The sequence below is a fragment of the Periplaneta americana genome, chromosome 13, assembly GCF_040183065.1.
Source record: "Periplaneta americana isolate PAMFEO1 chromosome 13, P.americana_PAMFEO1_priV1, whole genome shotgun sequence".
NCBI classification, from domain to species: Eukaryota; Metazoa; Arthropoda; class Insecta; order Blattodea; family Blattidae; genus Periplaneta; species Periplaneta americana.
The window spans coordinates 121,057,871-121,075,673 of NC_091129.1; the positions used below are offsets into that span (position 1 = coordinate 121,057,871).

Genomic DNA, 17,803 nt, shown 5'->3' on the forward strand with positions numbered 1-17,803 from the left:
CCAGATATGTTTGACCTGGGTCCTTACTCCATCCAAATTCCAACTGGCACCACTCTGCAAGCCGTAAGTGTGGAGTAACTGTTTGATTAGTGGAGTTGTGTGTTTGCTTCTCGTCAATACATAGGTTCATAAAGTTTCATTTCAATCTTTTCAAATGACCTTCAAAATATTTATTGTTTCATGGTCTCATTATTGTTGTACTAATGATTAGTAGATGAATATTAAATTAAGAATTTTGTATCTGGTATTTATTGAATTGTGTCCATTATCAAAAAAATAAAATTCAGCTCAAGACCTAGTTCAGTTGCAACCCCTAGTGCTGTCTCTCCTGGTTACGGCCCTGTATGTAGTACATAAAAATTTCACTCCATCTGATTTGAATAAATGTTGGAGTAATGTATGGTGTGGTGTAACAACAATGAAATAATGTTTTCAAGGTAGCTTACGTTTTTTAAAATTTTACTTTCGCATTTTAGAGAAAAGATAAAAGAGAGAATTTATAAATACATCAGCACCCACTTTCAAGAGGAATTTAAACCCATACAGTATATGTTTTCCATTGAGAATATACAATAAATATATACAACATCTTTGTCACTCACTTTTTTTCCATTAAAACAAAATGGTCTGGGCACATCACTGACAGGGAACAAATGTTTCAGTCTGGGCTCTCTCTCTGACTCTATGCCATGGTACGAAGTGACAGTGATAAGATCCACTGAACGACCCTCCAAAGAATAGCACACACACTCCCGGTGGTAGTAAATATCATCCAACACAGTTGGCAGCCGTGTCTCACCTAAAACAACATCCAAATCAGGACTGTAAAACAGTACAGATTTGTTTAGTCTTCACAAATATAAACTCAGGTTGATGTTATTTGGATGCCAGTCAATACTGGAATGACAGTGATCGGGGGAAAGAGAAGAACTCCAAGAAAAACCCTCAGGAATCTTGACTTTGTCTATCACTGATAAAACTCTGCTGCCACCAGAATTCGAACACAGGTTCATAGTCGTCATAAGCTAACTCTTCCAACTGATCTACCAAAGTGGCAAGCATTTGTTTACTGTAATTTTTCTTTGTATTGGATCCCGTCCCAAATATGCCATTGTTCTAGACCACTGAAGACAACTAGAAACATCAACAATAACATAAAGTTTTATAATATAGATAAATATAAGATATGGTAAGAAGAGAGGCTGTCATCTTTACCAGCGGGAGTCTTGAAGCGGGTATCTATTGAATGTAGCATGTTCTGAAGCTCCACATACGAGTATGGATACGTGAAGGCAAAGTATGTTGTGGCTCGGATGTTTTCCAGGGTTCGATACTTGAAGCTCAAGATGAAGACATCATCTTCCACCTGCAAAACAATGACTACTCAATCATGTTATCAAGCACCCTGGAACTTAAACTATAGTCCCGTCGCTCTAATTTCCGGCAGCCAATCACGTTGCAGGTCGGCTACATTTAAACGTGTGCGTCTTGTGATTCGCTCAGGAAGACGTTATTCATTTCTTAAAGCTCGATAAATACTTAATATAATCGCCCGCCATTTTGGCTCTTTCGTTGGCGTTCACAGAAAGCACACGAAGACGTTATTTGCCACTCAATTATTTGCTGAATTACAGCGCGTTTGATTTATTATCATAGGAGCTATGACATGTTAATGTTTAACAGTGTGGCAAATAGATTCCTCATATGGTAGCTCGGCAACGAAAGAACAAAAATGGCGAACGATACTACCTACCTAGTCTTTATAGAGCCTTCACTTTCTAAGACGTAAGCAAAGAGGAGGAGTCACGCCGGGAATAACAGCATCGTGACTATAGTGTAGATCACAGTACCCACTAAACTGTTGCATGTTTCAAGATACTTGAATAAAAAACCTTCTGTAACCCCTTTTCCATTTTGAAAAACTTAGTACCTATCACGAAGATGACACATACTTTCTCATCATACACACGTTACAATAATTCCCTATTTTATAAATGATACTCCAGCTTACAGTTTCCTTTCTTGAAATATCATTCATTAAGCCTGGCGGCCTCCTTGGTGTTATTCGACAGGAGTAGGCTACGTGCTGGCACCGGGTTTCCCCTTCTCTCTCACCATCATCATCCATTCACTACACTACACTTACACGAACACTTAACATACACTCACCTTAATACACGAGGCCGCCAAAGTGGTGTGCAAATTAAAAATGGTCCCAGTCCTGCCTTCTATCTGCAGTATGCAAAACCCGAACCACGAAAGTGAAGTGGGCGCGCGCGCACGCACGCACACACAGATATATTATTTAATATAAACCATTCCATCAATGAATCCTGCACACTCTAAAAAAATTGTGCTAAAATTTATCATGACCAAGTCTCCCATATTTTTGGAATCAAAAGTTGGTACCATACTAAGTCGTCTAACAAAAAAATTTTGTTTTGGCCCCTTCTACCATACATTGTTCCATATATTGTTCATAATGTGTGTGTCCGCTTCATCTGCAATACTCGTAAATTTGACCACATATCACCATCTTTCGAAGTTCTTTCTTGGGTCCGCCTAAAGGAACGGAGAATAGCACATTCTTTATTTCTTCTGTTTAGAATATTATTCACTTCTACTCCAAAATATCTGAGAACTCGCTTTAAATATCTTACAACGTTACGGAATCAACATCAGGCCTTATTATCCATTCCTCGTCACCGCACCTCTTTCTATTCATCCTCTTTCACAGTGTCAGTTTGTCGCCTATGGAACTCCTTACCTCGTCATGTCAGGGATTGCTGAACGGTTAATCAATTTAAATTAAGAATTAAGAATTACATACATTTACATGAAATTGATTTGTGAGTGTTAGCCGGTTTTTTTATAGATTACTCTGTGTGTATATAAATTGTCATTTAGGTCTATCATAAATTAGAATTAGGATATGAATTGTAAATAACTTAATTATGTATCATGTTCAGTTAATATTTCATTATAGCCCATGTAAGCTTGTTAATGTGCATGGAAATTATTTTTATTTTTAAGTATGACTTTCGTATTTTGTCATTGTTTTATTATGTATTTTACTTCTGGTAGTGTGGAAGAGAAGGCCTCATGACCTTAACTCTACCATAATAAATAAATAAATAAATAAAATACATTAAATTTAATGCATGGATTTCTGAGATACTCTGTATACGACTCCAAACAATGCACCATGTACAATGCAGTCATGAGTGAGGACAACCTTATGGAATGAAAAAACCTCACCAACCTGCAAGCACCGACTTTGGCCAAAATGTACTGGGAAACCAGAAGACTGATGTTTATAAACAACGCAGTGTCTGCCATTAAACAACAACAGTCTTATATCATATTTAAATCATCGTCCAGTCCTGCAGAATAACGTAGCTCTTGGTAACAGATCCGACAGACAGATTATCTTTCTTAACCCTCCCTGATGATGAAACTGTTACACAGCTGCAAAATATTGCATGTTGCTACATCTATCACAGGTTGCAAAAACTAAACAAATTTCACATCATGTTAAATATCATGAAAGTCTTCAATCCTATTCAAATCACCGTCCAGTTTTAGAGAATAGACCTGCACAAGATTTATATGGAATACAAACAGTTATCAATGCAATTATCTGTGTAATGACTACATCAACTTTTAAGTGTTGCGTTACTTACTACAGGTAACTGTTCATCTAGGATAAAAGAAAAGAGTGCAAGTAATCATCACCCTGTACGGCAGAAACCTTCGCTCCTTCTCTCTCCAGTAGGTACATACAGTGTAGGAGGGCTTCTCCTTGATGCGATCCCAGTGATTGCGTCCTGGCACCATTCGGAACACGGGGGCCATGCCCTGGCTGTACATCTTTGACTGGCGATTCAGATTTACAATGTTCAACTTCACGAGGACAAATGGAGCTCCACCTTAAAAAAAAATCGATGTCATGAAGATGACGAATAATTCCTCATATATTTTACTCATTTTGCAACAATTCTGTCCTTTTATCATGTTGTGTTTACTTTCTTGAATCATCAATATAATTTTTGTCTTTTTCACATTAGCGTTAAATCCAGAAGTTCCCAATACATTTGCCGTTTAAGACTTTCATTTTTCACGAGTTCTAGAGTGATAATTCAGTACTTCTGAATTTGCGACAAAATGTGAAAAGTATCTGATATGATTTTGTTTTGCGAAATAAACGAGAAATTTTATGTATAAAAAAAGTTTCATTTAAAAAAACTTGTTTTCTGCCAAAAAAACAGCTTTTCGTTTCTGCATTGAGAATTCTCTGAATAGCAGTTGTCAAACAGAGCTGAGTAAGCAAATCTAGCTTTCAGGTAAAGCTCCCTGTGAAGCAGACTTGAATAATTAATATTTGAGGAGAAAAATTCGCTCCGGCGCTGGGGATCGAACCCGGGTCCTTGGTTCTACATACCAAGCGCTCTGACCACTGAGCTACGCCAAATTCAATCCACAGCACCGGATCGAATCTTCCTCCTTCAGTGTTTCCCTTTGTGGCCTGACTCCAAGTTAGGTATATATGTTGACATATATGTCTAGTATCAACTGCCATTATACTAGGAGCGCACTCAGTTGAGTCACTTATTTGGCCGGGATTCCGCAGTTGTGATGCACTGCTAGCTATGAGAATATTATGGATTTATTAATTTGTCCTACAGAATAATCTCTGGAATGTTGACAATTAATATTTGAGGAGAAAAATTCGCTCAGGCGCCGGGGATTGAACCCGGGTCCTTGGTTCTACATACCAAGTGCTCTGACCACTGAGCTACGCCAAATTCAATCCACAGCACCGGATCGAATCTTCCTCCTTCAGTGTTTCCCTTTGTGGCCTGACTCCAAGTTAGGTATATATGTTGACATATATGTCTAGTATCAACTGCCATTATACTAGGAGCGCACTCAGTTGAGTCACTTATTTGGCCGGGATTCCACAGTTATGATGCACTGCTAGCTATGAGAATATTATGGATTTATTAATTTGTCCTACAGAATAATCTCTGTAATGTTGACAATTAATATTTGAGGAGAAAATTTCGCTCCAGCACCGGGGATCGAACCCGGGTCCTTGGTTCTATGTACCAAGTGCTCTGACCACTGAGCTACGCCGAATTCAATCCACAGCACTGGATCGAATATAATAGTAATAGACTTGAATAAATTGAAGGGAAAAATTGTTCCAAGGCTGGGTATTGATCTCGGGATCAATATCTGGCCCCGGAACAATTTTTCCCTTGAATTTATTCAGTGCTGAGTATGTGTGGAAATAGGAATATGTTTACTTTGCTGAAACTTGCTCCTTGTAAAACAAGTAATTCATAAAAAAATTTACAATGCACTGTATCATTCTGAAGACAACATTTAAGTGTATGTCATCATATGATAAGTGGTGTTTATGTACACAAGTTTACCAAATAAAATTTCCTCATGCACAGACCTACTTAAAAATAAAATGAAATAAAAGAAAAGATAGTTCTGTTATTCTGTAGTCCACAAACAATATTAAGGATGGATAAAAATGCCATTAAGCTCTTAGGCAAGGCAATGCTATCTGTTGTGACAACAACACACTGTATTCGAAAACCTATGAATTCACTTCGAGAAAAAAAATAGCTGTCTTAAGGGAATTTACCTTAGAATTGTACAAAAATGTCAGCTGACTCTAAAGAACTGTATCATGAACTCATAAAAAAAAAACTTACCTTTTATACCAAAATGAAACCATGTTCTGTTACTATTTTCAAATTCTGTCCCACAACAATCTGGCTTCGTCCAGATGTTAAATTCAAAATCTGGAATTTCTTCTGCAGGACTATTTTTCCCAGGAGCTGGATTTACTGGAACAAACATTTTTTCTAATCTTATTGTCTACTTAATGTAAAGTTTGACTGTATAGTGACCCTCAAGCCGCGAAAATAATAAACTGCACACCTACACTGAACATTATTTGAGAGTAATACATCAACATTATGAAGGGTACACGAAAAGAACAAGCTTAGTCCACTTCAGCAAATTTTTCAAGAGAACAGTTTAAAGTCTGACTTGAGCATTTACTTTCCTTGTATGCACATTATCACTAAGGAGCAGATTCCTATGTAAATAAATATTTTTCTTGCGTGTGATAAAACACAATTAACAAAGTTAAAAATTCCGAATGTCAAGTTTCAAGTTTAAAACCCGAATTTTATTTCACATAAAAACACATATTTTCACAAAAAATTTATGTAAATACATATTTTCAGGAAATCTTTTATAAACACATAAATCTTGGAGTTTTTTTACTTAAATAATTTTTTTACAAGAACTTTTAAATATTTTAAAACTAAATCAATTATATCATTCAGAAGTATGTTATCTTTTTAAGAATTCTTGGTTGCTTCGTGTTTCTAAGCGCTGTGTGGTGTATCCGTGATCCATTTTTGTAATAGTATCGCCTCAAGTTCTGAGAACTGCTAGGTAGCATATCAGTGTTATTAGTAGAGAATAAATTAACATGAACAAGGAGGAGAGATCTTGCAACACATAATTAGGAATGTTTATTGTTGCTGAAGATGATATCATTCCGCACTTTGTTTGTGAAACACAACGGATAAGAGCTCGGGTATGAACATTATTTAATTTAAATAAATCTCTCGCCTCTCGTTCATGCCTAAGAAGTGAGGAAATACATCTTGTTGTGATTCCCCGTTATCGGACCATAAGCATAAGCTGCATAGTGTAGACATGGTGGCGTCGCTATAGGAAGCTTTTCTCTGACATTGTCAGTCAGTAGCTAGAAACTTTTTTTACGTTAAGACGTGTGTGTATTAGCCTCTTAAGATGCCTAAAATCAAATCGACTTTAAGATCGCATCTACAGCAATATGTAGATGAATTTAAAAACATTTTTACTACCGACGGAAAAGTGTTATTTTGCCAACCATGTGGTAAATCAGTAAGTGCAGATCAGACCTCTCAGGTAACCCAACATTTATCTGGAAACAAGCACATTGCCGGCTGCTTCACGTGTGCATTCACGGCAAAACAGTGGATATAAAAAAATGTGTAATGTTGCTCAAGTATTGGAGGGTGTGCCTGTAGGTGAAATGGACGGTGTAGGTGTTTGTGACATTCCTCTCTTTAAATATGCATGTCTGACGTCCTGTGATGTGGAAAGATCGTTTTCACAGTGTAAGTCGTTCAGAGATAATGGACATGCATTTGTGATGGAGAATTTGGAAATGACCTTTGTTGTTCACTGCAATTCTCGGACAACTACTAATAACTGATACTCAAGTGTGATTGGTGAGTACCTAGTAACATTTTTTTTTCAAGCTAAGTAAGGTATTTTTGTTATATTAAAAAAATATTTTTTTTTTATTTTTAGCAAATATTTTCGTACTTTTTAGCACATAAAAAATAAATATATTTAAATTTTTAGCACATAAAAATCCGCTCCCTAATTATCACACTGTTTCAATCATGGGATTAAACTACATGCAAGTCTCCTACACACAACACACATTAACTCATTTTTTAAAAAAGTGGACAAAGCTAGTTCTTTCCCTGTATCCTTCATATGTATAGTGTAGGCCTAAATGATCGAGTATTACTAAAATATATGAAAGCATCAGGAAAACCTTGGGCTTCAACATACAATATGGTAAATCTTTTGTCTGACAGCGATCACCCAGAACTTAAGAGAACTGGAATTATTAACAGAGAAAGGCCAATGTGTCTTCAGCTAAAGAATACAACTGAGTTATGCTAATTAAATGTTTTCTTTTTAATTTAAATGTAATATGTGTACCTTTCTCATCACATTCAAAACCATCGAAGTTACACTTGGACTATTAAAAAAAATATACATTCAGATTTTCTCTACAATTCTCTCCAAAAACCTTTGCTTCACACTAGAAAAAAATACTATTTGTCTCTCATGATGCATAAAGGGGAAAAAAATTACTTTCCCTCACTTAACAGTAAAGCTAAGGGAAAATATGGCCACATCCAGGGTCACATCCAGAACAATATTTAAGCTTTCTCAGTTTATGATATAAGTCTAAAATTATGTGAGCAATACTATCTATGATCAGTGGCATAATGAGGAATTTAAGATGGGCAGAGGATCAACATTTTGGGAACATCACTTAAATTATTTTGAACAGTTATATAATATGTAGACTTCCAATTCCGAACAGCAAGTATTTTCAGGAAAAAGCGTAAAAGCCAACCACTGGCATTTTAGTGAGGGGCTAGCAGAAATGGGTGGAGAAAATGGGGATGTGACATAATCACTCGGACGGATAGTATAGGCCTATATTACGTTTTCATATACTGTATTTTCACAATTACACTTAAAGGAAACATTTGTTAACTGTATTTCCACAATTCCACTCAAACTGTGTGTTAGATATCTCAGGCATCAAATATTTATTTATTTATTTAACCTGGTAGAGGTAAGGCCATCAGGCCTTCTCTTCCCCTCTACCAGGGGATTACAACTACAATATTAAGAATACAATTACAATTATAATTACAATTAATATTAAATTTACAGATACAATAAAAATCAAAGTACTAAAAGATTAACTGATTAACAAAAGCTAGACAGTTTATTGTAAAAGTTAAGAAGAGAGAAGCATTTCTTTTATTGATTAAGTACAAATTAAACCTACTCTACGCAGTAAGAAAATGCTTAATAAGCTTGCTTTTGAATGCTACTAAATTCCGACAGTCTCTGATGTCACTGGGGTAGGGTATTCCACAAGCGCGAGAGCGAGATTGTGTATGATGATGAATACGATGATGTCTTATGTGTTGGTATGGCTAGTATGCGGCTATTTTGCGTGCGGGTAAAAAGATTATGATAGGATGACAGGTAACTGAAACGGGAGGCAAGGTAGGTAGGTGTATAAGTGTGAAGGACTTGGAAAAAGAGAACAAGAGAATGAAAATTTCTACGTTCATTAAGCCGTAGCCAGTTTAGAGTTTGGAAGGATAGGGTAATGTGGTCAGCGCGATGGACATCGCAGACGAAGCGAACACAAGAATTATGAACACGTTGTAATTTTTGCGACTGGTTAACATTGAGGTCAGTCAGTAGAAAATCACAATAATCGAAGTGGGGTATTACTAGTGTTTCCACTAGTATTTTCTTGAGTGATAGCGGAAGGAATTTTCGAATGCTGTTTAAGGAATGTAGTATGGAAAGCACTGTTTTGGTAATATGGATAATATAGCCCAGGTTATGAGTATATGACTACAATCTGGAGATGACTCTAGAAATGCTCATCTCTATGCTACCAAAATCTAGAAAAACAAATAATTTAAGCTAGTTTTCGTAAGGATCAGTGGCAGGTTAGGCTTGGTTAGTTCAGGCTTTCGGTATACCGTACCTTGCATGTACACTTTTTGATTGATAATATGAAGATAGATAGAAAGTGAGTTTTCATAAGATCTAGTAGGCTTTGCTTTGTTTAACCTGATGGGTCCTGGAGTATAGTATACTTTACTTCATACATACATTTAGTTTCAAATTTGCCACTAGGTGGAATCATTATCGATCACTTCTTTTCTGTGCTTGTCAAGCTCTTGACATCTTTTGGGACTTGCAGAATTTGTTCAGCATTTTTACTCATTTCAGTGACTTTTTTGAAGGTAAAATTTATTGAACTTTAAAAATAAAACAAAAAATGTTTCAGGCTTCAGGAGGTTAAGCTTTTGGTAGACAGGTACACAGATAGATCTACACTGGACCGAAGAAAGGAATGGTTTTCCACATATTGCAACATCATAGTCATACCACTGGTTTACCGAGATCAATGTGTGTGAATTTATTTTATTTTAGTAAGTTATTTTAAGGCGCTTTATCAACATCTTAGATTAATTATTTAGCGTCTAGATGAGATGAAGGTGATAATGCCGGTGAAATGAGTCCAGAGTCCAGCACCGAAAGTTACCCAGCATTTGCTCATATTGGATTGAGGGAAAACCCTGGAAAAAACCTCAACCAGGTACCTTGTCCCGACTGGGAATCGAACCCGGGCCACCTGGTTTCGCGGCCAGACATGCTAACCGTTACTCCACAGGTGTGGACTCAATGTGTGTGAAAATGTCGGATAAAATCATTACTTGGTACAACCTATAAGAAATTACGGTACTTGGCTTGGGTTGAGTGGATTCATATCTTTCGTACTAATCACATCGTGTCTTTAGAATGGTGTACTACAATTTTTACATTCTTTTCAATGATTTAAATACTTTTTTCCTCTCGTTTGTGGTGTGTAATGCGATGGAAGTTCCACTGAAGAATCTTTTGAAACCAAGCCACCAGAGGGCAAGGAGGAGTCAGAAGACAGAAAACGAGGTAAAAGGATGCTGTGGACTACGATGCTGGAATCTTTGGGTAAAGGAAGTGGAGGAGTAAAGCCTTAATGAAGAAAAAAGAATGGAAAGCTTCTATAGTAGATCAGGACCCATAAAGGACTGTCGTACCGATGGTGATGATAATGATGAAAAAGTCTGTGTGTCGCTCTCAGACTTTTTCATCATTATCATCACAGACTTACGGTAGTCCCTACAGGGGACTGGATTGGAATATTGACGAACTAATGAGCACGAGACGTTTCGAAGTTTGTTGAATCTATCTTCGTCTTCATTGTGAAAGAGGAAGTAGTATTTTAGATATTAGAATCTTTACAAATGATTGACTACACAGTCCTAATAAATTATTACCCACGGATAAAAAAAAAAGAAAATGTAATCTACTTTCTCTTTATACTTCGATAAACGAGAAAGCGACATATACATTACAGCAAGTTGCATGAAACTATGATCTACGTTAAATTCAGGAAACACATGACATGTAACCACCATTTTACGATTTGACATTCGGAAGTGGGTGTTTTAGACTGAATGTTTACGTCACCATTACCATATCACTTGTCAGTAAGACATTCAAGAGTTCCAACATATTTTTTTACATACATTATGTATAATAAAGCGTCTTACCATTCTGCTTCTTAGGAACCAACTCAACACGAGCTAAATTCCCTGAATCGAAGTTGGAAACAAAAGTAAAACCACCACATTCAATATCCATTGCAGTTATTGAACTATGGGATGTCATAGTCTAGACGTATATTAAAATATCACATCTTCTTCATTCTGGAAGAGAAATGGTGAAATTAATCTACAAATATTCACTTGACCAGGTTCCAATAAGTAGGTTATTTATAGTCAGTCCTACCTACATACACTGATAAGCTAACACATGCACACACATGCTTGTAACATAATTTTTATCGTGAAGCCAGTTACTTGTGTCATTACGGTGTGCACAGGCTTAGTGATATCCACATATGCTTTCATTCATGGTTGAAGCTTACATATTCAGCTACACTAAAACTGCTGTAAAGGAAATACAGATAAAGACCTTTAACAAGATCCTCTGCACAGCCAACGCGCATGCCAGTCCAACGCTACCACAATTATCAAACAGATTCACGACATGTAAAATAAAACGGATACAGTAAGGTTGCTGTGACTATATTAGTTTCCCAACTCACCGTTTTAAAACTTTCTCCATCCCTTTAAAGTTATACAATCATATCTCTGTCAAAATAATGGACGCCATGTTCTAGAGATGATAATTGTTTTCAAGTATAGATCAATAATTACTCAATAGATGGCGTTGATTATTGTGTACGGTGGATCGATAATGCAATCGACAATTTGTTTTTTTTTTCTGGATTCAAATGAATTTATTTTTAGATATAATATGAAATCTGTAAAATTTATTGCTTTTTCTTCTGTAAAAAATAATCACTGGCAATATTTTATACTTCGTATAAAAAGTAAAGTAAAAAGTTCAACTCAATTATATGCACTGTTTGAATTTGAAATTGTAGTGCTAAGTACTGGATGAGTAGCGGTAGCTTTAAATCGTACGGGAAACCGCAACGCGGCATTCTGGCTCTTCGCCAATCCGCTAGCAACTTTTGATCACATAGTCAGAATGTGCTATCGGAGGTCGGTAATTCGACATACCCCCAAAAATTAATGTAAAATATTAATAAGTACTAGCAGTTAAAACATTGTTTACTCACCCAAAGTAATAAAGGTGATGAAAATTTCTGCTTTGTTGTTTCAAATATTTGTCGCATCTGTTTAAGAAGTGACACATCACTCGCAGCAGTTCTCATAAGAAATGGACACGAAGTTTACCCTTGGTACCTACTAATATGGAGTGATACAAAAAAACATTTTGTTGTTGTGAGATTTGATTCAGGAATTGAATGTAGGCCTATATTATTTCATGGAAATAGATTATGTAACATGATCTGCACAGTTGGTCAAGATAAAAAAATGTGATTTAAAAAAAAAGGATTAATCCAGATATTTTACAGCAAACAGAAGTAGAATAATTATTATGAATTAAGATGGTAGGTATGGTCACTTCATACAAATATAGGATAGTAAGATTGTTTTTGTTTTCTAATGCCAGGCGTTTGACAATAAAGTCATTTGATAGTAAGATTGTAGGCCTATAGCAAATTATAAAATGGAATTCGCAAATGAAAAGATGGATAGAAAAAGAGTGAAAATTTGAGGTTCAAGTAAAACCATGAATACAGCATATTGTCATCTTTGCCAGATAACATACTAGTTCATTTTTCTCATCGATAACTAACATTTGTAGAATCTCAAGCATCCAGTCACGTGCTCGAACGTTTCATGATGTGGTGAATCACACAGCCAGAACTGGACTTTGGGAATTCACAATCTTAAATACCGTATTGATTGAAAGGTTAAACACAATAAAGTTTGATGAATGTTTGCAGCTGTAGTACCTAGTGGTTTTATTTTACGTAAAACTGCTTCCAAAAATGTTACAAGTGGGGAAAACAGCACTCACTCACACCTTCTTTCATGAAATTAATAAATAACACTAATATAAGCCTCACTCTACATAGATAAATTGCTGATGCTGTCCAATGGTAATGAAGTTTAATTAACTTACAACACTTCCTCTCTTGCTTCCCAATACAGTCCTGATGCTTCTTGGTGAAATCATTTTCTTCTGTCCAGTTTATGGCAAGGTTAGCAGGTTTTGCTTGTTGAGTGGACTAGGCTTTTGCCTTCTGAGTCCTATCCCATGGAGGTGTTCTGACAGGCAGTCGTGGCCCATGAAAACGCAGAATTCAGCAACTGCAGATTCTCCTTGGTTGTTCAGATTGTGTGTCTAGAGTTGAATGCTTGCATATTTTTCCTGCTCTCGATGTAGTGAAGTTCTCATTCTTAACTATGCTCACTCTGTCATAGTTTTACTGTATTAACTCCTTCTTTCTTCATTTCATCTGTGTGCTTCCTCCTTACAAATGCTATGATTTCTTCCCTGTCGAACTAGATATTCATCACATATTGCAGACCACCATGTCGAAATCAATGACTCTGTGTCTGTTTCAGTATTCAGAAAGGAATAACTGTTTACAGGATATTAAGACCCCCCACCCCCCAAAAAATTGCATTAAAAGTAAATTTTTACAAACAGCAATGTGCAACTTTATTCTGTCATCACAGATTTTCTTGCAGCATTTACATTAATTCTCCCAAGCAATTACACTATATACAGAGTATAGTAACATTATTCTTTTATTACATTACTACAACCCTATAGAGAGAATTTTATATACAGAATTTCTCTGAACACGTGGGATGTACTTTATGCTTGAAATCACGACTTCAAAACTAGTTTTCTAAGATCCTTTGAAATAAACTTTCGGAGAATATTTCTTAAAACAATACTTTCTTTCTTTCACTTTTTAATGAATGATAAATTATATTTTATTGCTTTTCTTAGATATTTAAGGCATATTTTTTTCTTTTTATTAGACAAACACATATATAAAATTCTACATCTGTTGGGATTATCATTTGAAACAATGTCTGAAGCATTTAAACGATTCAGAGTACTAATTTCGTTTTACACACCCAATCTCGTCCAGAAATGATGCATCATCTCTGTCTATCAGTCTATTATAAACCATATCATTTCAGTCACATTTCTCTTCTTTCTTTCTCACAAAGTGAATTAGCTTCAGTGAAATGTAAGAGAGGTTTACTTCATATAAATTCTATGCTGTATTAGTCTAGGGATACCATAAAATAGTGAATAAAATACATCAAAGTTGGTAAATAAAACTAAAGTAATTCGTGAAAAAATCGTTATTTGAACATGTAAAATAATAAAAAAAACTCTGTATTTAAACATGAAAATTTTGAAGAAAAAGTTTGAATTTAAACATGGAAATCACTTTTAAAAAATTGATAATAAAACACTCATTTCCCTACATTATTCCTTAGTCTTCGTTATGTCCTCTTGATGAAAATGTGGTAAATATCTTTTACACATTTCTTCTTATTGTGCAACAAATCTAAGCACTGTGCATGTGTGATACACAGATCTTCATTTTTCACTTCCACATGATGAAACATGAGAGAAACTCATTTTTGTCCTTATTTTGAAAGTTTCATTGTCGAAAATAAAATAATGGAATTTCGTGATCAATAAATGTACTATTCAATAACATCTGTAAAAAAAAAAAAAAAAAGAAAGAAATTAAATAAATAAAATCGAATTTAATGCAAAAAATCGTCAATTCGCAAAAAACGGAAAAACGAGTAAAATTCGCAACAAAATGTGATTGTAAAATGTGTCTACAGAATGAGTCTCGTTCATGCCTATAAAAATTTTAACTCTGTGACTCAATTAACAGGAATTTGTGAAAATCGGGTGTCCTATGCTTTGTTATAGATAGTATCATTTACATTGTATTGAAAAATAATTATTATGGTATTAGCATTTTCCCTTTACTTTCGCTGTCACAACTTTTTCAATAGAATCATTAACATACCAAAATATTTGTGAAATATTTCTATAACACAGCAGCAAAAACAAAATCACTACTGCACTACTGAGCGGTCAATCGCTATAGTCCCATCACTCTAATTTCCGGCAGCCAATCACGTTGCAGGTCAGCTACATTTAAACGTGTGCATCTTGTGATTCGCTGATGAAGACATCATGCATTTCCTAAGGCTGGATAAATACTTAATATAATCGCCCGCCATTTTGGCTCTTTCATTGGCGTTCGCAGAAAGCACACTAGGATGTTATTTGCTCAATTACAGTGCGTTTGATTTATTATCATAGGAGCTACAACATGATAATGTTTAACAGTGTGGCAAATAGATCCCTCGTCTGATATCTCAGCAACGAAAGAACAAAAATGGCGAATGATACTACCTACCTAGACTTTATAGAGCCTTGACTTCTTAAGACGTAAGCAAAGAGGAGGAGTCACGCCGGGAATAACAGCATCGCGACTATAATGTTCAGCAGAAAAACTCAGTACAAACTGTCTCATACATATATATATATATATATATACTTAAGCAAAGATGTCGATGATTTATGGGTTGCATAATGTTTAACATGATAATGTTTAACGGTGTGGCAAATAGATCCCTCGTCTGGTATCTCAGCAATGAAAGAACAAAAATGGCAAATGATACTACCTACCTAGACTTTATAGAGCCTTGACTTCTTAAGACATAAGCAAAGAGGAGGAGTCACGCCGGGAATAACAGCGTCGCGACTATAATATTCAGCAGAAAAACTCAGTACAAACTGTCTCATACATATACATATATATATATATATATATATATATATATATATATATATATATATATATATACTTAAGCAAAGATGTCGATGATTTATGGGTTGCAATTAGAATTCCACTTGCTGTCTGGACTTAGGTAAGATATTGATGTGATAGTTCTTCAGCTTGAATTTATTAGTCACATTTGCTTCTAGTTGTAATGGGATGCATAATGCTTTCAGTGTAGATGTTTGGTTTAAATCCAGGAGGTACTACGTGGAGGTGATCTACTTCACTCCCAGCAGTGGAACTGTATACTAGAAGGTAAATGGTTGATTCCTGATGCCCCTCGAATAAAAGCTGTCTCCTGTTCAGACTGCACACAGGACATGATTGCTTGGCTGCCCATCTACACCAACTGCATATATACAGTTCTTAAAATTGTGTGCTCTGCAATGAATCAAATTCTGTGATGGACAGAAGTCACCTCCTACAGTGCAATGTCATTGGGAATACATTAGATGTAACTTCACGCTACTGGGATGCAAGATGGCAAATGGAAGTTCTCCAACAAGCCATGCATTAGCAACCAATCAACCAACTTAAGTAAAGATACACTGTCATCACCAATAATGCATCATTCTCATTTAGACGAAAAAACAAATATTAAAATTTCAACATTAAACAAATTTTATGAATTCATTTTGCTCCTCTTGTGAAACTGCATTCCTGTAAAGTTCACGTGCTTTATTTCACAACAGTGATGGCAATATCACAATTTACTGTGTTATAGATCATACTTTAGTTTACTTCTTTCGTGGTTTATGGATGGATAGTATAGAAGAATGTGTTCAGATCTTCATCATGATTATTACACCACAAACAAGTAGGATTATCAGAAATGTGAAATCGGTGTCGGTACAATTGAGTGACAATGTGACCTGTTCTGGCTCTTGTTAAAAATGTTTGAACATGTCTGGGCAAGTTTTTGTACATTTCCAGGTCATTTGGTTTCTTTTGTACAGACTGTAAAATTTTTCCTTTGTCAGAAGAGAGCCAATTGTTTATTCATAGGTTTGTAAAACGAGACTTTACTGAAGCAAAAGCACTGGATAGAGATATCACTTGAAGAGGTCTGGTTGCAAATATGTTGCCTGTTTGGCAATATTATCGACATAAGCAGTGAAAAATATAGTGGGACTGCATTGGTGTTAATGCAGCTTATGTTGGTACCTCTTTGTTACTTGTTAGCTTACTACACCCCAACTCTGGCTACTAGCAACAGGCATCTATAATGAACACCGATCAAAATACCCCTCATTTCTCGTGAAAAAGAACGACTGAATAGACTACAGTGGACTATAGTGGACTTTATGTTGTCAGCAAACAGCGGATACATTAAAAAGATTGATTGATTGATTGATCATACTTTAAACCCACAAAAAGGATTTTATAATTTTCTTCAAAATCGCAGTTCGAAAGAGAATGAAATTAAATGCTAAGAAATTGAGTTTTTGGGGTCACCTTAACAGCAACCTGATCCTTTGCCCTACTCTGCTCATACACAACTCTAGTAAACAGTGGAGCCATTGGCTATGGTGAAATGGCATAAGAATTTGAAACTAGTTACAATATATGTGAATACTGTAGTAAGGAATAGACATGATACAGTGTAACTCAGCTCTTCAGACTAAACATGACAGGCAAATTGTGCTGACCTGAAAGATCGATACTGTATATGGGCATGGAAAAATTATTAGCAAAAGTGCTTTTATTATAAATTATTATTAATTTATGTACATAAGAACTTTACTACATTTTTTCTGAAATAGTTTCCCTGCACAATTTAATAGACATCTTAATGCACTTTTGGAATTTATTCGAGATAAGTTTATAGGTACTCTATTTCGGCAAAACTTTACATATATATTATTTAATGTACCGAAGTACATATGATATTTCCATGCAGATATTCTGCGTCATCATATGATGAAAGAGTAATGAATGGAACGGAGAAAAATTCTCTCCGGCACCGGGATTTGAACCCGGGTTTTCAGCTCTATGTCCTGATGCTTTATCCACTAAGCCACACAGGACACCCATCCCGGCATCAGACAGAATCGTCTC

At 35.6% G+C, this 17,803-nt stretch overlaps 1 protein-coding gene across 1 annotated transcript in view; it reads right to left on the reverse strand.

Moving 5' to 3' along the window:
• LOC138712322 (cytosolic carboxypeptidase-like protein 5) overlaps nucleotides 1-11,669 on the reverse strand; it is a 54,345-nt gene extending 42,676 nt beyond the window's left edge. The window contains exons 1-6 of the mRNA XM_069843957.1: nucleotides 11,576-11,669; nucleotides 11,019-11,174; nucleotides 5,730-5,864; nucleotides 3,784-3,929; nucleotides 1,216-1,366; nucleotides 603-799 (exon numbers count right to left, since the gene is read on the reverse strand). Coding sequence (XP_069700058.1) covers nucleotides 603-799; nucleotides 1,216-1,366; nucleotides 3,784-3,929; nucleotides 5,730-5,864; nucleotides 11,019-11,136 — 747 coding nt within the window. The 5' untranslated portion in view covers nucleotides 11,137-11,174; nucleotides 11,576-11,669. The remainder of the gene's footprint in view (nucleotides 1-602; nucleotides 800-1,215; nucleotides 1,367-3,783; nucleotides 3,930-5,729; nucleotides 5,865-11,018; nucleotides 11,175-11,575) is intronic.
• Nucleotides 11,670-17,803: the final 6,134 nt, after the last annotated feature.